Genomic DNA, 24,532 nt, shown 5'->3' with positions numbered 1-24,532 from the left:
TTACAGAGCTAGAGTCAGAGGTGGAGGCAGAGTATTGGGGCTCCCGTTTTTTGATGGGAAAGGTAATATTACACAAGAGTGGCTTGCTTGGGGGCAGGAGGTTCAGAGTATTATTCCACTTTGCTGCTGGGGTCTTTTAGGGGAGTTAGCTGTTTTAAACACTTGTTTGATTTATGGCTGCTTGCTGCTGTAATCTACATCCAAATAGAGTAGAAGATTTGTATGTGTGTGTATGTATATACTATAGTATTTCTGTTTATAATTGTATTTTTTATAATAAAAATTGTGGCTAAAATGGATTTAAAAGATAGATTCTCAGAGAAATTCTGTACATGCAGGCTTGCACAACTGAACTTAATTTTCTGGAACATTTTGTCTGTGAATTGAGAAGAAGCAAGGAATATCCATGTAGAGTTTTGGTTTGCTTTTAAATGTGATTCTTGTCATTCTCTGTGCTCCGTGTGTTCTCTAATCCATTCCCAGTAGCAGGAATACACTTGAAGACCTCAAGGGAGTTGTACATTCTCATCACGGTAGTGGGATCCAGGAATAATGGTTTAAGTTGATTTTTCTAGACAATTTCCATAGTCTAATCTTTCATTCTATAAAATATCCAAATAAGTCAAATTTTTGTTATGGTGACTGGTTTTACCTTGCTCAAAATTAATAGTTTGCTAGAGCTTGAACTCATTTTGCTAGTTAGAGATTTTTTAGTAGATTTATTACAGTATTATTTGATCTTCATTGTAAGACATTTTGGAGGAAATAGATTGTCTTCCTGAGGCTGGAAGCTAAGAGAGAAAATTCTTGGCAGTTAAAGATAGCTAGTCTTAGTTTTTATTAACACTTGGCATTTGACCTTGTCCAGCATCCTGGGTGTAGCTGGTGACCATGGTTGTCTTCAGCGACCACTTCTGGCCTGCCTGCTGTGTGCCACTGTGCAGGCACCAGGGGTACTGTGCTGGTCAAGACTGACTCTGCTTCTGTCTTCACAGAGCTCAGAATGCTCAGCTGTAAGAAATCCTGGGCCTCACTGGTGTTACTTACAGGGGGATATGAGGAAATGGAATGAATCAAAATTTATTGCATGTTTTGGAAAGACAGAAGACATTCTGCATGCTGCTTTAAAAGTATTAAATTCATAACCTGGGTCAGCCATTGTTGCTGTTCTGTAGACTCAGTTTATGGCAAATTTTACTCAGCCATGTGCACAGCAAACAGTTGTCTCAACTTCAGTCCCCTCCCACTTTGACTTAGAGGTTGCAGGATAATTGATTTTGATTGATTGTTCCCATTATCTCCTTAAAGTCTTAGAGGATTCTTGACTGCATTTGTTTACCAGAGAATTTTCAGGGACATTCGAGAAATGAGAGCTCTTAAACATGAAGATGGTTTCTCTGTGATGTTCCTGAACTTCACCCTGGCCCTTGCCAGAGATCACTGTTTTTACAGCTATGTGCGTCATTGTTGTTTCCAGCCGATAGATGTCTGAAAGCAAGTTCACATCCTTCCTGTCTTAGGACTGGTGGGGCTTGGCCCAGGCAGCTGGATGGACAGTGGGGAAGGTCACTGAGAAAAGGAGGCTGGACTAGAAGTTCTTTCCTTGTCCCCACACAGACCCCTTAAGCCGTGATACACGTATTCTTCAGTACAACTGTTGACTTTGCTCTTGTTGTACCTTCTCTCCGTTGTCAGGCCGCCTCACAGCCTTTCTGTGGCTTCTGAAATCCACCCTCCCTGAGTTTCAAAACCATACTTTGATTCTCATACAACCTCTCTAATGGCTCCTTCCGGCCTTCCTTGCCCGTCCCCCCCTGCTCAGTACCATAGATGTCCCCCCGCACCTCATCTGTACTCTTCCGCTCCTCTCGGCTTCGTTCTTCTCTCCTTTCTCCTACCCTGCTGCCTCCCTCTCCCTCCTTTTATTTTCATCTTTTGTCACGCACGCTGTGCACGCTCGTGGCACCTCCGATGCACGTCGTATGAGGCATGGTTTGGGAATGATGAGTGAATGAGGCAGACAAAACTGCATCTTCTATAGCATTGGCTATTAATTCACAAGTTACAGTTGTGAAGTGTTGGGATGAGGAAGTCCTGGTTTATGAGAGCACAGAATTAGAGGACCTGTCCTGAGGAAATAACTAGGGGCTGGAATCTGAAGGGCTAGGAGGGATTTATGAGGTGGGAGTGGGGAGTGTTGCCGGCCCGTAGGAACAGAAAACAGCTGTTAACTCCTGGTGTTCCAGTCACTGGGCCTTCTTTGAATTCCAGGGTGTAAAATGTAGGTGTCAAATGCAAGTTGGCAACTTCTCTCCATCTCCCCCAGGCTGATTCTTCACTGCAGCCCCCTCTTTTCTCCTGTTTGCTGTGTTAGAAGTCTTGGTGTCACTGGTTTCCTCTGAAAAAGGCCTGAGACTTGCCTTTCTACTTTCCCACCTGCCACACCAGCTCTGGGTGCCATTGCTTCCTCACAGATGGTACTGCCTTCCGTATCGCAGTGCCCACTCCCAGCCTTCGTGTGACCCCAGCACTGCCGTGTGCCCCCACCTGTGCACAGCCAGTGTGGATCTCCCTCTCTCTGAGGCCCACTTCTTAATCCTTTGACTTGGTGGTTGAAAAGACTAGATTCCTGATGAACAAAATCCAGATGCTCTTAATTTGGGTTCTCCATTATCAGCCCTCAGACTCTGTCTTCACTTTACTCCACACACACCTCTAGGGACAAGGAGATATTTCTCCTGGTTCCCCTGTAAACCATGATCTTCTGCCTTTGTTCCTTTGTTCTAACTTTTACCACCATCTCCAGGAAATTTTTTCAACCACTGCAGCCCCCAGTGATTTCTTCCTCTCTGAACTTTGATTGTTCTTAGAATACTCACTTTCTGTATTTTAATGTGCTAACGTCATTTCCTGACCTCAATTGTAAGTTTAGTAACAGAAACATGTCTGCAAGAATTTTGTATACTCAAGTTGAGGATTCACCAACTAGGTACTTCATAAGGGCTTTGATGATGCCTAGAAGATTCATTTTTGTATCATTTAGTGGATACTGCTAATTCATTGCTAATTGAGGACTCTGTATAGTTAATATTGTAACCCTCCTGTCCTATATGTTGAGCATAACTTGAATTGACACTAAATACAAATCTCAATTGAAAACAATGAATCTGGGGTGCCTGGGTGGCTCTATTGGGTAAGTGTCTGACTTTGGCTCAGGTCATGATCTCGTGGTCTGTGGGTGTGGGCCCCATGTTGGGTTCTGTGCTCACAGCTCAGAGCCTGCAGCCTGCTTCAGATTCAGTGTCTCCCGCTCTCCATGCTCCTCCCCTACTTGCACTCTCTCTCTCAAAAATAAATATTAAAAAATTAAAAAAAAAATTTTTAATGGGCCCTAATGCACCAGGGTTCTTTTCTGTCTGTCAGGTTCTCACATTTCATAGAGTTAGTCAAGGATTCTTTCTAACATTACAGCAATTTGTGTAGTTGTTTATAGTTTACAAGTTTTCTGTATTTACTTATGAAAAAAATTTTTTTTCAATGTTTTTATTTATTTTTGAGAGGGAGAGTGACAGAACGCAAGTGGGGAAGAGACAGAGAGAGGGAGACAGAATCCAAAGCAGGCTCTAGGCTTTGACCTGTCAGCACAGAGCCCAACATGGGGCTTGAATCCACAAACCATGAGACCATGACCTGAGCCGAATTTGGACGCTTAACCGACTGAGCCACCTAGGTGCCCCTATAATTTACAAGTTTTATTTAAATAGACCCTCTCATTCAACCCCATTATAACTCTTTGAGGTAAATGGTAATCTCCTTATTTTACAGAAGAAGAAGTTGAGGTATAAAAAACTTGAATGAGTATGAGTCCCCCATCTAATTTGTGGTGGAGCCTCGACCAGAATCTGGGTCTCTGACGGAGAGTTCTTTTTTCCCCAGCTTTACTGAGATAGAATTGACACATAACACTGTGTAAGTTTAAAGTATACAATGTGATGATTTCATGTATGTTTCTATTGTGCAGATTACCACAGTAAGGTTTGTTAGCACACCCGTCACCTCACATGGTTAACCGTTGTTCTTTATGTTGAGAACATTTAAGATCTTCTCGCTTAGAGTTCCAGTGTACAACGCCGTATTGTTAACTGTAGTCCTTCTGGTGTACTTGAGGTCCTTTGAACTTAGTCATCCTGTAGCTGAAATTTGTACCCTTTGACTAACATCTCTTCATTACCCCAGCCCCTGGGAACCACCATTATACTGTTTCTATGAGTTCAATTTTTTTAAGATTCCACATATAAGTGAGATCATACACTATTTGTCTTTCTCTATCAAGCATACTTCATTTAGTATGATGCCCTCAAGATTAATCCATGTGGTCACAAATAACAGGGTTTCCTTCTTTTTTATACATGTGTGTTACATACAAACCACATTTCATCCATTTACGAACATTTAGATTGTTTCCATGTCTTAGAGGTTATGAAGAATGCTGCAGTGATCATGGGAGTTGCAGGTATCTCTTCCAAAGAGTGACTTCACTTCCTTCAGGTACATACCCAAAAGTGGGATTGCTGGATCATATTGTGATTGTTTTTTTAGGTTTTTAAGGAACCTCCTTACTGTTTTCCATAATGGCTGTACCAACTTACATTCCCACCAACAGTACCCAAGAGTTCTTTTTTCTCCACATCCTGGTCACTAGTTTTTATCTCTTATCATTTTGATATAGCCATTCTAATAGATGTGAGGTGAGGTGGTATCTCATCATGGTTATAATTTGCATTTTCCTAATGATTGGCAACACTGAGCACCTTTTCATATACCTGTTGGACATTGATACATCTTCTTTGGAAAAGTGTCCATTCAGGTCTTTTGCTAATTTAAAAATCAAATTATTTGTTATTTTGCTGTTGTAGGAGTTTTTACATGTTTTGGAGGTTAATTCCTTATCAGATACATGCTTTGCAAATATTTTTTTTCCATTCCATCGGTTACCTTTTTATTTTGTTGATTGTTAGGGTTCCTTTTCTTTCTTTCTTTCTTTCTTTCTTTCTTTCTTTCTTTCTTTCTTTCTTTCTTTCTTTCTTTCTTATTAATTAATTTTTATTTTTACTTATTTTTTAAACTTATATCCAAGTTAGTTAGTATACAGTGCAACAATGATTTCAGGAGTAGATTCCTTAATACCCCTTACCCGCTTAGCCCATCCCCCATCTCACAACCTCTCCAGTAACCCTGTGTTTGTTCTCCATAGTTAAGAGTCTCTTAGGTTTTGTCCTCCTCTCTGTTTTCTTATTATATTTGCTTCCCTTCTCTTATATTCATCTGTTTTGTCTCTTAAAGTCCTCGTATGAGTGAAGTCATATGATATTTATCTTTCTCTGACTAATTTCGCTTAGCATAATACCCTCTAGTTCCATCCACGTAGTTGCAAATGGCAAGATTTCATTGTTTTTGATTGCCAAGTAATACTCCATTGTGTGTGTATATATATATATATATATATATATATATATATATACACCACATCTTCTTTATCCGTTAATCCACCAATGGACATTGGGTTCTTTCCATACTTTGGCTATTGTCGATAGTGCTGCTGTACACATTGGGGCGCATGTGCCCCTTCGAAACCACATACCTGTATCCCTTGGATAAATATCTAGTAGTGCAATTGCTGGGTCATAGGGTAGTTGTGTTTTTAATTTTTTTAGGAACCTCCATACTGTTTTCCAGAGTGGCTGCACCAGTTTGCATTCCCACCAGCAGTGACAAAGAGATCCTCTTTCTCCACATCCTCGCCAACATCTGTTGTTGCCTGAGTTGTTAATGTTAGCCATTCTGACAGGTGTGAGGTGGTATCTCATTGTGGTTTTGATTTGTATTACCCTGATGATGAGTGATGTGGAGCATTTTTTCATGTGTAGGCCATCTAGATATCTTCTTTGGAGAAGTGTCTGTTCATGTCTTCTGCCCATTTCTTCACTGGGTTATTATTATTTTTTGTCTTTTGGGTGTTGAGTTTGATAAGTTCTTTATAGATTTTGGATACCAACCCTTTATCTGATAGGTTATTGGCAAATATCTTCTCCCATTCAGTTGGTTGCCTTTTAGTTTTGCTGATTGTTTCCTTTGCTGTGCAGAAGCTTTTAATTTTGATGAGATTCCAATAGTTCATTTTTGCTTTAGTTTCCTTCCCTTGCCTCTGGAGACATGTTGAGTAAGAAGTTGCTGTGGCCCAGGTCAAAGAGGTGTTTGCCTGCTTTCTTCTCTAGAATTTTGATGGCTTCCTGTCTTACCTTTAGGTCTTTCATCCTTTGTGAGTTTACTTTTGTGTATGGGGTAAGAAAGTGGTCCAGGTTTATTTTTCTACATGTTGCTGTCCATTTTTCCCAGCACCATTTAGTGAAGAGACTGTCTTTATTCCATTGGGTATTCTTTCCAGCTTTTGTCAAAGATTAGTTGGCCATATGTTTGTGGGTCCATTATTGGATTCTCTATTCTGTTCCGTTGATCTGAGTGTCGGTTTTTGTGCCACTACCATACTGTCTTGATGATTACAGCTTTGTAATACAGATTGAAGTCTGTTGGGGCTCCTTTTCTAAATTACTTATTGCTTCTCTAATAAAGAACTTGCCCTTGATCATATCTATTTTCTGCTGGGAGCCTTTGTCCTTTTATGTATTAGTTGTTCATTAACTTCTTCCAAGAAAAAAAAAAAAACAACAAAATTCAGCAGCTGCTTCTCATGAAAGATGAAGAGGCTACATATTTTTTAATGGACTGTTACCTCAGTTGGTAAGATTTTGCAGTGGTATCTTCCCCAAAACTTTATTTTAGATGTAATTTGCATGTGGGTTGTGTGATGAGTGGAGTGTAAAGCTAACTGGTGTAGTTGGGTGTTAATTACTACCCTGGTGTCTGGGAGACCATGTACCCAGAACCAAATCTAGATAATCAGACCTCTGTAGTATGCCTGGCCAGAAAAGGCTAGGCTGAGGTCGAGTATGTCCTGCTGAGAACCCCCTAACGAAAAGAGGTCTTGGCATGAGACCCTAGGAGCTCTTCCCCTTGCTGCTCCTATTTGATTACAGAGACATGGCACTTGCAAAGCTTTTAAAAACTTGTTTCATGTTTTTAAAATCCTTGGGAGCTACAGAGTGGGTGTTGAGACCAAAAAGTCTGCTTCCTGAAGTGTTTATGCAAAGAATCATTTTTAGAGTTGTGTGGAATGGAATTGGGTCTGACGTCAATTCCCAGTGTGCTTTCTCTCCCCTGGAAGAATAGCACATATGTAGGGACAGATGTGAGACTCCAGTCTCTTTTACGTATAAATAATGCTAGGAGAGACAGAACAGTACTGTGAGTGAGAAGTGGGGGAAGGACAGAGTTTACTGCAGGCTCTAGAGAAGAACAAGTTGTTCTTATAAGCACTTTTTTAAATCTTCAATTGTGTATGATCCGTGAGCCTAAATGTGCACAAAACACAAGTGTACAGTAATCAGTAATATAATAATAGAGCCAGGTACCCATGTAAGCTCCACCAGAGTCAAATACTAGAACATTGCCCCTACCCACAGCTCCCCTCCCCCAGCAATTACTTTGGATCACTACCCACCCCCACCCCCCTTCAGAGAGACTCTCTGACTTTTAAGGTAATAACTTCCTTGTTTTTATCTTTAGATTTACCACTTTTGTATGCGCACTCCTAAATGATTAAGTTTTGACTGTTCAATTTCATATACTGGAATCCTACTGCCTTTTTTTGTGAGTCTTGATCTTTTCCCTTGATGTTTTGTTTCTAATAATCACACTTGCTGTTGCATATAGCTGTAGTTCTCTTTTATTACTTTGTAGTACTTCATTGTAGGACTATACTACAGTTTATCACTTTGCTGTTGATGGATGTTTGCCTGTTTGCAGTTTGGGCCAACTGCAAATACAGCCACGTTGAGCATTCTTGAATTGTCTTTTCATGTATGCATTTTTGTTGGAAATGTATTAGCTTGAACCCTGGTGAAATTACCAATTTTGTGGATTAAATAGTGAAATGTTAATGATTTCATATGGTTCAGTCTACTACTTGGGCTTACAAATGTTGGATCATAGCAAATGTGTATGTTCAATTTTTGTAGATTTTACCAAATAGTTTCCTAAAAATCTTGTGCCAACTTCATCTCCTGCCAGCAAAGAATGAAGAATTTCTCCATATTCTGGCCAACACTTAGTATTGTAATTGTTCATTGTGGTTTTGGTTTGCATTTCCTTGGTTCCTGGTACGAAGTTGAGCCCTTGTTCATTGGTTTTTGGCCATTTAGATTTCTTCCTGTGAAGTACCTATTAAAGTCATTTGCCCATTTTTCTTTTGGGTGATCTTTGTCTTGTTGATTAGCAGGTCTTCTTTATATGTTCTAGATATGAATCCTTAATGGCTTCTTATGTTGCGTATTTCTTCTGCCATTTTCTGGCTCATCTCTTCACTCTCATAAGGGTGTGTTTGAATAGATATTCTAATGTAGTCAAATTTATCCATTTTTTTGGTAATTAATGCTTTTTGGGTTTTGTCTAAAGAGACTTTTACCGTAAGTTCTTGAAGATATTCTGTGATACTGTCTTCCAAGAGCTTTAGAGTTTGGCCTTACTTAGTTCTGTAATCCATCTGAGATTGATTTTTGTGAGTGGAGTGAGGTTATGGTTCATTTGCATTTTTCCCCCAGTGTTTGTCCATTTGTGTCAGCACCAGTCAATGAAAAGCCTGTCCTGTCCCCCACTGGTCTGAGGTGTCATTCTATCATAAATCAGGGTCCATGTTGCCTGTATCCATTTGAGGCTCTGTTTTCTGCATCAGTCTGTTGATCTATTCCTGCACTAAACACCTCTTGTCTTAATTACTCTAAGTGTATAGCAAGTTAAGCTGCTACCTTGCTTTTCTTTCCTCACTGCGTCTTGGCTGCCTTGTACATTTCCCTATACATTTTGGAATCCACTTGTCAAGTTTCACAAAATAAGTCTGTTGGGATTTTTGAGATTGCATTTACTATATCACTAATTTTAATCAAATTAATAAATTATTTATTTAGACTTTATATCTTTATAGCAGTGAGTGTTTAGGAATAAGGCTTAATACTGTATTGTCAAAATTTTTTTTGAGATTAAAAGGAATCATTTCAACAGATTTCTATTGTGATAAAATTTACCACTTTAACCACTTTTGGGATATAATTCAGTGGCATTAAGCACATGCACATTGTTGTATGACCATCTCCACTCTCTCTCTAGACTTTTTCATTCATCTCAGGCTGAAAGCTGGTACTCATTAGACAGTTTTTTAAAATCTTTTTAAAATTTAAAATTTAACATTTTTTAGTGTTAATTTTTGAGAGAGAGAGACAGTGTATGAGCAGGGGAAGGGCTGCGAGAGAGACACACACAGAATCTGAAGCAGGCTCCAGGCTACTAGCTGTCAGCACAGAGCCCATTGTGGGGCTTGAACTCGTGAACCATGAGATCATGACCTGAGTTTCTGAAGTTGGATGCTTAACTGACTGAGCCTCCCAGGTGTTGCCCTTGATATGGTTTTAAATGAAATATATCAATATTCTTTTATGAGTATCCAGTTGTAATCAACTGGATGACTGCAGTTTGGCTAATACTAGTATGTATTTTTCATAATCTTCTCCACTCTTGCAGTTCTGATAATTGTTTTACTGATCTTTTGCTGCCTGGACAGTTCTTATGTCTGTCAGTTGTGTTGAAATGTTGGAGATGATGATATAGGATATTTCTGTACCACTTAAAAGGTGTAGGGTAACTTCACAGGTCTCTGTCAGCAGTGACAGGGTTTCACATATTAGCATTTGTGGTTAGGTGGTGGCCTTTCCATCTCTGAGATAAGAGGTGATAGACTGGAAGGGAATGATAGCAGAAAAATAGAGTTTTTTGAGTATGTGGTGGACTCAAGCTAGCCTTCAGAAGTGTCTATGAGGCCAGAGGAACTTAACACCCAAAGTAGAGTCAGAACTCCCAAAGCTTATGTACATATTTGGCTGGGTGCGTATTTCTCTCCTGCCCCTAGAAGCCTAAGTAACAGCCCAGCACCCAACACTCCTATCTGAGTGGAGACAGCACAGGTAACATTGTCCTAGGACTTGGATGTTTGTGCTTCTAAGACCCTGTGGGAATTTTTAGGATTGTAATTGATGTCCATTACCCGGAAAGGACCTTTGCAATTACTGATGAAGACTTGGCCTTTCTTCATTGCAGATTGACATCAGTAAATGCCATTATTTAGTGGATTTGGACACGATGAGAGAAACACCCCGGGAGCCAAAATACTCATCGAATAGAGAAGAATGGATCAGCTTGGCCTACAGACCATTCCTTGATGCTTCTAGGTATGTGGCTTTAATTCTAAGAGATGTACTAGGACTAGTAAGGGTACAAATTAGAATCTTGATTGAATAACTTCCAGTCTTGGGCTGACTGTAATAGGCATCATTTCATTTTATTTTTATTTGGGCCCAAACACATCTATTCTTGTCCAGTTTCCTGAGAAATCTAAAACAGTGCTCTCTTTTTCTAGGCACCACATGCAAAGTTTATTCAGGTGTCTTCCAAATAAAAGAATCTAAATAAAACACATCCACTGAAGACCATGCAAATAAGTGTTTGCAATGGATTACTATTGGCCATCAACCTCAACTGTCTTTGAGTATTATAACACTGCTAGGAAGATTGACTCTGTCCTTTAAGGAGCTAGAAGTTCATATCTGTTGTTTTTGCAATCCAGGCTCAGTCGAGGAAAGGACAGGCCTTACTTGATCTTAAAGAGAGAGACCAAATAGAACAGGGCCTGTGTGGCTCTTCAGAGGGCCTGAGAATTAATGACAAGAGGGGAGTCAGAATGTTGAGGTGAGGGAGTCATGGCATTGAGCTGGAGGAGTCAGGTTGTTTGTGGGCTGAGGTCCAGGGAGCCCTGGTGCGGGCAGAGCCCAGGCAGAAAGTGAAAGGTAGAGAACCAGGTCCTGAGAGGCAGGACTGGGACTCAAACAGAGAAGAAGATGTTTTTAGGAGGACAGAGTGATCAGAACCTGCCGATGAATGAAGATGAATAATAACAACTGTCGGTTGGGTTTGGCAGCTGATGAAAGCAGTTTTGATGGAGTGGTCAGGGCATGGTGACTTGGAAGTTAGGGGTCATAACAAAAGCAGCAGGACAAGACCTGGAGGTGGCGAACACAGAGGTTTTCTGGAGAGTTCTGCTCTAACGGGAAGCAGAGAAATAGGGCTATGAATGGTGGTGGGCACTGCAGGGGGAGTGATGATGGATTGTGTCCTTTAGATTTTTTTATATTGTGGCATAAGTGTAACATAATTATACACAAAAACCCTACAGTTTGCCATTTTAAGTGTACGATTCAGTGGTATTAATTATTTTTGCAAAATTGACCTACGGATTTTGTAAGTTGAAGGGTGGTTCGATGCATTTCTGTGTTGGCCTGTGATCACAGCAGTAGCATCAACTAACACCGTTATCGTGTCACATGGTCATTATTTCTCTTTTCTGTTGACAATGCCATTATCTATTTTGAAACCTTTGCATCACCCCAAACTGTTCATCTTTTATTTTTTTTTTGAAATGAGGGAAATCACAGTAATGTTTGTATACCGATGGAAATGATCTCTTACCTGGAAACTGGTCATGTAGGAGAAAGGAAGGAATTGGTGGAGCAGGTGCCCTTGATGCGGGTGAGAGAAGATGTTTCAAACAGACAGGCAGCAGGTAGATTGTCTCTGTCAATGATGGAGATGTTCTGTATCCACACTGGCCAACATGAGGGCCACGAGCCATATGCAGCCATTAAGCATTTGAAATGGGACTACTGTGGATGAGGAACTGAATTGTTAATTTTGTTTAATCTTAATTTAAATAGCCACACATAGCTGCTAGATAGAGGATAGTAATAGGCAGCAGGTGGGTGTGATAATGGGTATCTGGCAGCTTTCCTCTGATGGCCTCTGGTTTCTCTGCAGTAGGAAGTAGGATTATCAGATGAGAAGGGAGTTTGTGGGGATGAGGTGTTCAGGATTTGAGGAGAGGGAAATAATTGAGAGTAGGAAACAAAAGGAGCTTGAGAAATACAGTATGATTGGAAGACGGGGTAAAGAACCCACCTGAGTTTAAGCTGCAGCCACTGTGGTTTCTTGTTGGTGCTCTGGTGATAATTTACATACCATCAAATCCACCTGCTTTAAGTGTACATCTCAATAATTATTAAATTTAGCAAGTTGTGGGTATATGAATGGGATTATATAATATGTGGGGTTCTGTATCTGCCTTCTTTGACTTTGCATGTTTTGGAGATCGATTCATGTTATAGCAAGTATCAGTTGGTGTCCCTTTTTGTGCCCGAATACTACTCCATTTATGGATATAACTATTTTGTTTACCTCTTCCCCAGTTGATGGATATTTGGGTTGCTTCTACTTTTTGGCTATCATGAATAATGCTGTTGTGAATGATTATGCACACATTTTTGTGTGCAGGGTTGGAGTTTAGCCAAGAAAGTTCAGCAAAGCATGAAGGGGCAGGGGAGTTGAGTTTGTGTGGGGGAGTGGTCATGGCCTTAAGTTAGGCGAGGAGGGGTGGGGGGTGCTGAGGGAGTGGAGGGCCATGAGAGGTGGTGGGGTCTTGGGTTGATACTCACATGTGGTCAGAATTGGAGTAGTAATGGGAGAGAGCTGGCAGGAGAAGCAGCAGTGATGGTGTGAACTCTCCGCATCACACGTGTTCTTCGTTATTGTTATTCGATACAGTACTTGGGGTAGGTTGCTGTGGTGCCTTCTATTTTGAGTTGAGAAAACTGTGACAGCCTGAGATCTGGCCCTGGGAAGATCTCCAGCTTGGAGGGGACAGCGCATTCCCAGCAGCCTTCCCATTAGCAGAGGACACTGAGTGGTTCACAAATAGTGACAGCAGTACGCTGACCACAGAACGAACTCTGTTTGTAGCAAATGGGACAAGGGCGTATTTTAAGGTAAGTTTTTTTTCCCTTTTGGTTTTGAGGGTTGACATGAGAAGATGTGCCCATCTTCCCATTTCCCCTTTCGATAGCACACGCACCCTGCAGCTGGTGCACATAGACTGAAAGCCTTCGGGACAAGGCAAAGAAACCATGCTCATACAGTTCTCACTAGAGACTTTGAAATCTTCTGAGGGAAGAGCAAAAGGTGTTGGGCACTTCCCCACCTGTCTTGTGATGAGCAGTGACTGGAGATACTTGCACGGCCACACAAGTGCTGTGGCTCCTCTGTCTTCACCACCCTCCTCATCCTTTCCCAGAGACGCTGCTTGCTGTTCCCCGCTGAGCGTGCTGCTTCCCTCACAAGCTCAATGTTAAGGGTAGAAATAAAGCATAATCGGTTCAATTTGATAAACATTTATCACACACCTTGTGCATCCTAGATTTGAGATTGTGTGCAGAGAAGACGGCTGCCTTGGGGACTTTGGTACATCTGGGGAGAAACACTACTACACCAGAGAAGTGCCATGGAGGTGTAGAAGGGATGGGCAATTCCAAAAAGGCTCGGGTGGGAGAGGCTGAGGAAGATCCCAAGAGGAGGTGACGTGAGGATTGCATTGGTGATAGTGTGGGTGGCGGACTGGAAGGAGGGAAAGTTGGTGGCACAGAAACAGGATAGGAGACTATTCTGGTTGGCTAGATGAGAGGCAGCGAGGGTGTGAACTCGACTGCCGAGGACTGATAGACTCAGGAGATATATAGTGTCTGGAAGATGAGGTCAGAATTTTTCTCAGTATCGCACAGCTTTCCCCAGTGGCCTCTATCAAGCTTTTAACATTTTCCTTTGCTGTATTAGAAGCGCAGTACTAGTCATTGTTGGGGATTGCTTGCTGTGGCCGGGCTGGTCCCTGAGCAGAAGGTTTTGCAAGTTTGAGCACAACTTGCTGGAGAGACAGACCTTAAGCTTATAGGGCATCTTGTTTCTCCTGTTGGTGGGTGGTGGGTGGGTCCCTGCTGCTGCTTCATTTCCCCTCCGCACGCCTGCCCAGCTCACCCATCACACCGCTAGTGCAGGGGGAGGGAGGGAGCTGACTGGGGAATGCCTTCTGGGGTTTTTCACTTCCCATAAATTGTACTCATTTCCCATAAATTGGCATTCTCTTCATGATGATATGCTGAAAAAGAAGAAAATCTGTTGGTTTAAGAACTGAAAAGGTACAGTTTACTTGAAGGTGTGCAGAATGTGGTGAAAAGAGCAAGGGGTCAGATGATAGGTGCATTTAATCCTGGTTGCCCGCTACTTTATGGGGGTGTAGTAAGGATCAATTGAGAGCGCAAATATGAAAGTATTTGTAAATTTTAAAGCATTATGTAAATGTCAGGCCTTTCCATTAATTAGCAGGCAGTATAGTGTTCCAAAATTATGCTGATTATTCTCTCTCAGACAGCACTTCCCAGTATACATTGATCTAACCGCAAAAACAGTGGGATCCCACCGCCTAGTTTTGCCACAGCAATTTATAACTGTCAACACCATGACATCTCATGTTGCTGACTTGGGACAATTAAGTTGGACTGTCAGAGGCTGTGGGCCCCAGAGATAACGCGCTGAGGTGGTGTCTGAAATGCTTGTAGGAGCTTGATCCTGGATGCCTTCCCGCCTGTTCACTGGGGATGTTACATTTCCTCTTTTGCTGCTTGAGACCGTGGTTTGTGTATGGGAGCAATTTCTGTAACAAGGAGAAATACAGTACCATCTGCACCAAATGGCCACTCATGTCTTAGACCCTAGACTGGATGGGGCTGTAGGCCTAACTGTTCTCTAGCTCTTTCTGAGGAAAGGAGGTTTTAATAAGTCTGTGACTTACTGCCAGGTGATCTTTTAGAAATGTAAGATTATCTTAGATGTTTAAATCCCTAAAACTGAAATCTGCTTCCTTTATATTTATAGTTGACTTTGAGATCAATTTTTTCTTTCTTCCATTATCCATCTGTCTGTCTGTTCATCTGACATGCATCCAATCAGATATTTTTTAAACACTGTCAGGCACTGTCATGGATCTTAGGTATATCGTGACAAACAGTACACACACCTTACAATATAACAGGGAGGCTACCATTGAACAAAAAACCATCCAGATCAATATATAATTACAACCTGTGTTAGCTGCTTTAAAGGAGAGTTCAGGGCACTATGGGAGAAGGAGTCAGCAGAAGGAGGCACCTGGAGACTCAGAGCCAGCTGGTTAGGCAGGTTTGGAAATCAGGAGACAGTATGTCTCTGTCACGGAGCTAGATTTTTTAAGGGATGTGAAAGAAGTAATTAGACACAGATTTTGCCCTTTAAATAACTTACAACTTGTGTAGTTATACATGCAAAAACAACTTGAAAATAGTATTAAGACCATAGAAAGGTACCAGGTTGTAACGCTAGACCTTCTAAGAAAGGAGAGGCCTGTCTGTGGAGGTAGGAGTATACTGAGAAGCTTCCCGGAGGACGTGGTTTCTGAGCTGAGGCTTAAAGGAAAAGGAGGATTTGTACCGGTGGTAAAGAGGGCAGCACCACTTCCATAATTCACGGAGAAGAAATCACGAGTGCAAGTGGAAAGATAAAAAGAAGCCTTTTGGATGAAACACCTGAGGGTTTAGTCAAGAAAAATTTAATTGACCTCTTTCACTGGCTTAAATTGGCTTTTAGGTAAAGTGATCTATAATAGATCATCCAAATCCAAATGCTCTTGAAAATTAAAGGTGTCCTGTCCTGGGCAAATCAAGACGTATGGTTTATTTAATGTGACCAGAATACAGGGCTTGCCCCAAAAAGCAGGATGAGGAATGGAGCATGTATGGTTCCTTTGCCCCATAGTCATGTTTACTGTGGATTTTCCCATAGTTAAGTTATTTGACTTAATCTGCTGACCCTCCTTGGTATTGTAGCCTAGGTTAGGTCTCAGCCATCTGCAAGGGAAACAGCCTGGGTAGTTTGAAGACCATATGGGCACATCAGAATACCCTCCTGGGTGGAGACTCAGCTCCAGGGGGAGGTAGCTTAAAGATGATTAGAACGATATGGTGACTGGTATAAATTTAGACATTCTGAGTATCTGTGAATACATGGGCTTGTTTTCCGTGGAAATTGTTGGAAGATAAGTAAGGCCTTTACTGTTGGGCTAGTGAAGAATGACTCCGTAAAGAGGACTAAATGTGCTTAGCCCGTTTGGGTGAATGGCAGTCCAGATGTCCATTCTTTACCAACAGGCTGCTTCTCTGCTTTATGAGAGGCCTAGAGATCCCAGAACCTGTTAGTCTGAGATGGGACCCAGGCCTAAGATCTTAACCATTTTCTATTGTCCCCCCGCCTTGCTTACAGCTGGTACCAAGCTGTGCCTTCCTCTCCTCTCCCTGAGTTGGCCATGTCTGCGTCTGGCTAGTTTTATCAGGCTTTCTCTGACTCCTAGGATATGGAATCTAAACTAGTCAACAAGATCACTTTTTAAACCAGACACATTTGTTACTCTATGGCCATCTCATATTACATACTTTCTAAAATAAGAGAGGATTTTTTTTCCTTCTTTGAAGCATGATATAATTGCTGCTTGTATAAAATAGCTCGACAAGTGGGTGGATGTAATGCCTACTCTGAGATTCCCCAGAGAGGAGTGAAGGGAGAGTGTTGGAATAAACTACCGGCTCAATGGTGGGCTCCTCCTAAGTGTGGTGTAGGAGTCTGGTGGGAAGTGCCTCTCCAGGATGTTGGAGCTGGCCTCCTGCACACCAGGGCCTGCCTGTGTGTGGCTTTAGAAACAAGCTGGGAGGCCCTGTCACTGCTTCACGCGGCTGCTTTCCGCCCACACTTTCCTCCTTTGTTATAGGTCCCTTTTGTCTGGCTGCTTTGCTTGAAACCTTTGGTTTTTGGATTATGAGATTTCCTTCTTCCTTGTTTTGGATGTGTTAGCCTCATCTAACTGAATTTTAGGTTTGCCTGATGACGGGCTGGGGATAATTTGGGGAGACTTAAAAAGGGCAGGATTTCAAAGCCCTGCAAATGTATAGTTCTAAAAGAAGAGATGCAAGTCGGGAGTTGAAAGTTAACCCCCTCGGGCCCGGTAGGAGAGGGGCCTTCCCTAGTCCTGATAGCCTCTGCTGTGTGTGTTCTTTCAATGCCCAGCACGGGATTCTCAGTGGCCACTGAGGTTTACCTGTTGTGGAGATTGTTTACTGAGACTATGAGTCTTCTTTGAGCCTCCAAGTAGAAGTGAATACAGCAGCCCTGAGGCCTGAAGAGGCCATGACACCTGTATCCATTTTGGTCCTGTGTGGTAGTCTGGCTGATGGCAGCCATGGTGTCCTCTGTCCCTAACCCCAGCATAAGCAGAACTGTTTATTTCTGGGAGATCATAGAGAATCACTGCAAAGGGCAAATTAGTTGGAAGCCCTTGTTCTAGTTGTGGTGGTGTAACAAATCATCCTAAGCGTAGCAGTATGAAAGAATAGCACTTACTGATTATTGTTTTCTCTCATGTTCTGGAGTTGACTGGGCTCAGCCAGACAGTTCTTCAGCTGCTCAGAGTTCTTTATGCATTGGCCATCAGACGGTGGTTCAGGCTGGATGGAGGCGTTGGGAAGGCCTTCTCACATGTCTAGCAGTTGGTGCTGGCTAGATCTCAGCTTGGGCTGTTGGCCAGGACATCTACATGTGGCTTCACCATGTGGCCCACGCTTCTTCACAGCATGGTGGCTGGCTTCCAAAAGCTAGTATCTCAAGAGATATAACGTTTTTGATGACCTAGTCTTGGAATTCATACAGTGTATCACTCTTGTCTCATTCTGTTCATAGACAGCAAGCCATTCGAATAACCCAAGTTTGAGGGGAGAGGAATTAGGCTTTCCCTATTGGTGGGAGAAATATCAAAGGATTTATGGACGTGTTTTAAAACCATCACAGCTCTTTTGATGCCATTCTTCATCCAAATTGAATAGTTGTTGAAATTTTGCTTTTTAAAGGAGACGTCTTGTACAAGAGACCTGTGGTGCACAAAATAGCCCAGGAGGCTGTTCATCTGCAGCTTTGTGCTACCCAGATGGAAAGGGAGACTACACCCTATGGCAGAATTTGGTTTCAGGCCAACACTTTGACATGCTTCAGATGATGTTCAAGTCCTTGGGGTAGAATTAGTTCTTCCTCCCAGTCAGTAACTGAAGTGCTCTGGTCTTTTCCCCACCCATCAATCATGGTCGTACCTCCAGCTCCTTCATCTGTGTCAAGAATACCGAGAAATCGTAAGGAAGAAGAGATCAGAGTTTCTGAACTTGTGCGATTCTTGGTAGTTCATTGTTCTCAATGCTTTTTGTTTCTTTATCAGTTCTCGGCCTTTCCTTTTTGTTTGGTTTTGTGTTATCTTCTCCCAGATACTTAGCTGAGACTTTCATCTGGCAGAGCTACCCCAGGCTAGCTTTGGTTTCAGAACACAGCAACATTTTCCTCATTGTAGTCTTGAGCTGTTTATCATTGAGATCTGCTGACATTTTAAGAAGGACAAACCTGTGTGTGTGTGTGTGTGTGTGTATTTCTGAAGCTCGGAGAGTGTGCTTCCCGTTGTTGTGAAATTCGTTCTCTAGAAAGAGACTGTGTACCGACCATCGGTGCTCCAAGTCCATACTATAGAGACTCTCAGATTTGAAAAGTATATACAGTCTTTCAGGACTGCCACTGCTTTTAACTGGCTTAGACCAAGCAGCTGGTCTCATCAGAGGTCTTAACTCTGAGTTCCTTGAGAGTTAGAAACCACAACTCTTACTGAATCTCTGTAACTCCTAGCACATAGTAAGGTCTCAGAAAAATATTTATCCATTATTTGATGAATTTCATTTTCTTTTTCTTTTTTTTTTTTAGTTTGATTTGGTGTTACATTAGTTTTCAGGTGTACAAGTTCACACTTGGATAAGGTCATACGTTATTTCTACTTTGACCACAGGTGAAACTGCCATCTGTCACCATACATCACTATTACAATGTCATTGACTGTGTCCTTATATTGTGCCTTTTATTCCTGTGACTTATTTATTCCATAACTGGAATCCTGTATCTCCCACTCAGCTTCACTCGTTTTGCCTATCCCCTTTACCCACCTTCCCTCTGGCATCCATCAGTTTATTCTCCATATTTATAGGTCAGATTCTGCTTTTTGTTTATTCATTTGTTTTATTTTTTAGATTGCTCATATAAGTGAAATCATATGTTATTTGTCTTTCTCATTCTGACTTACTTCACTTAGCATAGTACCCCCTGGGTCCATCCATGTTGTCTCAAATGGAACAGTCTCCTCCCTTTTTTGTGGCTGTGTAACATAGTCCATTGTGTAAATCCACATCTCTTTTTAAAAATGAAATTAATTTTAATTCCAGTATAGTTAACACATGGTGTTAGATTACTTTCAAATGCACAATATGATCGTGATTCAGTAATTCTATATATGACTCATTGCTCATCACAGTAAGTATGCTCTTAGTCCCCAGCACCTATTTGACCCATCCCCCACCTCCCCTCTGGTAACCATCAGTGTGTTCTGGATAGTGTTAAGAGTTTATTTCTTGGTTTGTGTGTCTCTCTCTTTTCCTTTGTTCATTTGTTTCTGAACTTCCACATAAGAGAAATCATGGGGTATTTGTCTTTCTCTGACTGACTTATTTGTTTAGCATTATACCCTCTGGCTCTGTTCATGTCATCAGAAATGGCAAGATTTCATTGAAGTTTACTCTTTTTTTTTTTTTTTTTAATTAGAGCATGTGAGTGGGGTAGAGGGGAAGTAGGAGAGAGAATGAATCTTAAGCAGGCTCTATGTTCCGCTCAGAGCCTGATGTGGGACTCAATCCCATTACCCTGGGATCATGACCTGAGCTGAAATCAAGAGTCAGATGCTCAACCAACTGAGCCACCCAGGCGCCCTGGCAAGATTTCATTTTCATGGCTGAATAATATTCCCTTGTGTATATATGCAACACATGTTCTTCATCCATTCACCTGTCAGTGGACACCTGGGCTGCTTGCATATCCTGGCTATTGTAAACCATGCTATAGTAAACTTAGGGGTGCATGTATCTTTTTGAATTAGTGTTTTTGTTTTCTTTGGGTAAATACCCAGTAGTGGAATTACTGGATCATATGGTATTTCTATTTTTAATTTTTTGAGGGACCTCCATACTATTTTCCACAGTGGCTGCACCACTTTACTTTCCCACCAATAGTGCATAATGATCTCTTTTTCTCCACATCCTTGCCAACACTTGTTTTTAGTGTTTTTTATTTTAGCCATTCTGACCGGTGTGAGGTGACATGTCATTGTGGTTTGATAAGGCATTTCCCTGATGATGGGTGATGTTGAACATATTTTCCTGTGTCTCTTAGCCATCTGGATGTCATCTTTGGGGAAAATATTTATTCAGGTCCTCTGCCCCTTTTTAAAATTTTTTTTTTTTGATGTTTAGTTATATGAGTTTTTTATATATTTGGGATATTAACTCCTTATCAGATACATCATTTACAAACATCTTCTCCCATTCCATAGGTTGCCCTTTTGTTTTGCTGATGATTTCCTTTGCTGTGCAAAAGCTTTTTATTTTACTGTAGTCCTGATAGTTTATTTTTGTTTTTGTTTCCCTTGCCTCAGGAGACCTATCTAGAAAAATGTTACTACAGCTGATATCAGAGAAATTACTGCCTGTGCTCTCTTCTAGGATTTTCATAGTTTCACATCTCAGATTTAGATCTTTAATCCATGGTGAGTTTATTTTTGTGTATGACATGAGAGAGTGGTCCCGCTTCCTCTTTTTGCATGTATGTATCCAATTTTCTCAGCATCATTTGTTGAAGAGACTGTCTTTTCCCCATTGTATTTTCTTGACTCCTTTGCCAAAGATTGACTGTATAAGCGTGGGTTTATTTCTGGGTTTTCTATTCAGTTCCATTGATTCGTGTATCTGTTTTTGTGCCAGTACCATACTGTTTTGATTACTGGAACTTTGTAGTGTAACTTGAAGTCTGGAATTCTGATTACTCCACTTTTGTTTTTCTTTATCAAGATTGCTTTGGCTATTTGGGGTCATTTGTGGTTCCATACAAATTTAAGGATTATTTGTTCTAATTCTATGAAAAATGCTGTTAGCATTTTGATAGGGATTGCATTGAATCTGTAAATTGCTTTGGGTAGTATGGACATTTTAACAGTGTTAATTCTTCCAATACATGAACCTAGTAGATATTTCCATTTGTTTGTATCCTCTTCAGTTTCTTTGATCACGGTTTTATAGTTTTTTGGATGTAAGTCTTTTTCTCCTTGACTAAGTTTATTCCTAGGTATTTTATTATTTTTGATGCAGTTGTAAATGCTGTTATTTTCTTAATTTCTCTTTCTGCTACTTTGTTATTAGTGTATAGCAATGCTGTAGATTTCTGGGTATTAATTTTATATCCAGCCACTTTACTGAACTTATTTATTACTCTAGTAGTTTCTTGGCAGAGTTGTTAGGATTTTCTGTGTACAGTAAATCATGTCACCTGCAAATGGTGAAAGTTTTACCTCTTCCTTACCAATTTGGATGCCTTTTATTTTTCTTGTCTGGTTGCTGTGGCTAGGACTTCCAGTACTGTGTTGAATAAAAGTGGTGAGAGTGGACATTCTTGTCTTATTCATGATCTTAGAGGAAAAGCTCTGTTTTTCACCATTGAGAGTGATACTAGCTGTGGGTTTTTTTTTTTTTCCTTCTTTTTCTCTCTCTCTCTCTCTTTTTTTTTGTTGTTGAAATTTTAAGGTCAGTTTATTAAGCTGAATGATGAGAGCTGTCAGATGAATATTCTCTTGAAAAGTATTTTTTCTCAGAGTAACAGATCAACACCTCAGCACAGCCACAGATACTGTGGCAGTCTGGGCTCTCTGCAGTTAGGGATAGTCCACTCGTCTGTCAGATCAGTGTCTTCTGGGTCAGCACGATTGTGGTCTGACTCATCTTTGTCATCCTTGTCATCCTCTGGCTCCAAGTCCTCCATTTCCTGCGAGGTTCATCCGCCTCTACTGCTTGCAGCATCTTCTGAAAACTGGGTATCAGATGTGTCAAGATGATGATCTGTTTCAATGTTTCAAATAGCTGTTTCCCACTTAATTTATTCTTGCCTGCTCATTCTCCTTCTTGCATTCATTTCTTTTTAATTTCTAAGAGTTCTGCATCAAACTTGGCCTTCCAACTTCTCATTTGTAACAGGAGTGCCATGAAATAATTGCCTTTCAGCTTTGTCTGCTTATTTTTCTGTTTTGTTTCCTCTCTTCCAGTTTCTTTTTAAATGTTTATTTATTTTGAGAGAGGGAGCATATGTGAACTGGGCAGGGGCAGACAGAGAGAGAGAGAGAGAGAGAGAGAGAGAGAGAGAATATCCCAAGCAGGCACTGCATGGTCAGTACTGAGCCCAATGCAGGCCTGGAGCCCATGAGCCATGAGACCGTGACCGGAGCCAAAATCAAGAGTCAGATGCTTAACTAAATGAGCCCCACTGGCGCCCCTTTTCTGGTTTTTATTTGATCTGTTTCATTTAGTTTTTCTCACACAGCTGTCCCTAAAGATCATCACCATACCATGGTTTCCTTCTGCCTGTAATGCTAATTGTGTTAAAATGTCTGAGCCATCATTGTCTTGTAGATTTTCTTGGGAGATTATTTCATAGAGGGGCTTCATCTAGGTATTTTTAACTGTATGTTAACTTGAGGGATAGCCTGGACAGTTTCTTCATTTTCTCAGGCCTCAGATGTCAGAGTAATGGTGAAACTGGGTGGATTTTCTGATACTACTGGTTAATGACACTCTCAAGCTGCTCTTCACTCATCCCCTTCCTGTCCTCACAGCACAGCTGTACTGCTGGTGAGAGAGAACATGAACAGAACTGGGGCTTGAGGGGGTAGCTGAGAGACCCTTGCCTGTGAAAGGAGTCGGGGTGGATGGACTCGAGAGCCTCCAGCTCATTGTGCTCTGCTGCTCCTCCATAGTCGGTCAGCGTGGCCTCGCTGCTGCCCACGGACCACCCAGCCACCCAGGTAGAATGCTGCAGTGGAGGCCGCAGTGCACCTCGAGAGCTGGCAGCGGCTGGGTGGGTGCAGGTGCCGAATCCCCGGCTGGGAGGCCCTGGGCCTAAAGCCAGGTCGGGCCTGCTGAGCAACAGCCCCACGTGGGCCTCCGCCTTGCAGTGGGGTCTTCATATATGGCCTTCATTGTGTCAAAGGATTTTTATCTCTAAACCCACTCTGTTGGGAGTTTTCATCATGATTGGATGTTGAATCTTATCAGTTGCTTTCTCAGCAACTATAGAGATGATCATGTGCTTTTTTTCATTTTGGTGATGTGGTATATCACATTGATTGATTTGTGAATATTGAACCATCTTTGCATCCCTGGAATAATCCTCTACCTAACGTGGCTTCCTATGTTACTTACTAGTTCTCACGTAGAAATAGCCCAAAGGAGGTCCAAAGAGGAGAGACAGAAACAGTTTTGAACGCTGTGTAGTGTCTTCTGCACAAGAATGGTGCGTGTAGCATATAATACCTTCATATCTAAGTAGCCATCAAACAGAAAACAGATGAGTGTAGAGCATTTTCCCAGCACCTTGGTGGGACTAAAGGTCAGAAAATGGCCAGTTGCCTAATACCAGTTCTTTCTCAGTCCCCTCATTCTGAATTTTTGTCTAAAGGTGACTCTCAAGAGGTTATGGTATTGTGTCAAGTGACTGACCAGGGCCATGAATCAGTTGTACACCAGTCTTGAAGTGCTGTGAGTACACTTTGTGTCTCAGTGAATTTGCAGATCATGATATGGATCTTTGGAGGTTGCAACTGGGAATAGATCTATTTATTGAGTGTCAAGGGTCTCTTGGACACGCCTGCTGGAAATAAAGTTTCATTCAGTAAATCTTACATTAACAGAGACCTGGAGAGGTTACTTGACCTTTTGCATTAATGTTTTCTTTGCTAATATGGATGCCCTCTACATGTCAGTTGTGCTGGAACATCCCATGGGCCATCATAGCTTCTGCCCTCCCCCACCCTCCTACTGTAGGCCCCTGCTTTGTTTAGACCAATCTGATGTCTTTAGGACTGAATTGTTTGGGAAGAGAAGAGAAAAAAAAAAGCTTTGTATTATTTTTGATAATTGCTTTTTCTTTTAGAAGATGAATATTGCCTGAAGTGAGGGAAGTGAGAGTAGATGCTCACATTTAAGAGGCAGGGCATAGTCATTCTTTCACCCACAGAAGAGGATTTACTGAGTTCTTTCTGTGGTACCATCCTAAAAACTGGAGACTGAGCACTTAGATGAAGTTCTGTCTTCAAGAGGCTGGTGTTCTAGTGGAGTATGGCACCCAGCACATAACTCCTGTGTCCATCTCTCTTATTGGGAAAAGAGATAAATGTCTACTCCGCAGTACTGACTAAACATTAGTGTCCCTCAACCCATTTCCTACTTAAGAGTAT

The 24,532-nt window shown here is 41.5% G+C and overlaps 1 protein-coding gene and 1 pseudogene across 2 annotated transcripts in view; one reads left to right on the top strand and one right to left on the bottom strand.

Annotated features, from left to right (window-relative positions):
- ALG9 (ALG9 alpha-1,2-mannosyltransferase) overlaps window positions 1-24,532 on the top strand; it is a 97,159-nt gene that overhangs the window by 55,655 nt on the left and 16,972 nt on the right. For both annotated transcript variants that reach the window (XM_047071529.1, XM_047071531.1), the window contains exon 14: window positions 10,264-10,394. In XM_047071529.1, the coding sequence (XP_046927485.1) occupies window positions 10,264-10,394 (131 nt within the window). The remainder of the gene's footprint in view (window positions 1-10,263; window positions 10,395-24,532) is intronic.
- Window positions 21,916-22,648, bottom strand: LOC124504971 (RWD domain-containing protein 1-like; annotated as a pseudogene).

This window comes from Lynx rufus, unplaced genomic scaffold, assembly GCF_022079265.1.
Source record: "Lynx rufus isolate CCGP_SWC_20201006 ecotype Redwood Valley unplaced genomic scaffold, mLynRuf1.p SCAF_9, whole genome shotgun sequence".
Lineage (NCBI taxonomy): Eukaryota > Metazoa > Chordata > Mammalia > Carnivora > Felidae > Lynx > Lynx rufus.
The sequence above is the reverse complement of the archived record's forward strand: the minus strand, read 5'-3'. Positions and strand labels throughout refer to the sequence as shown.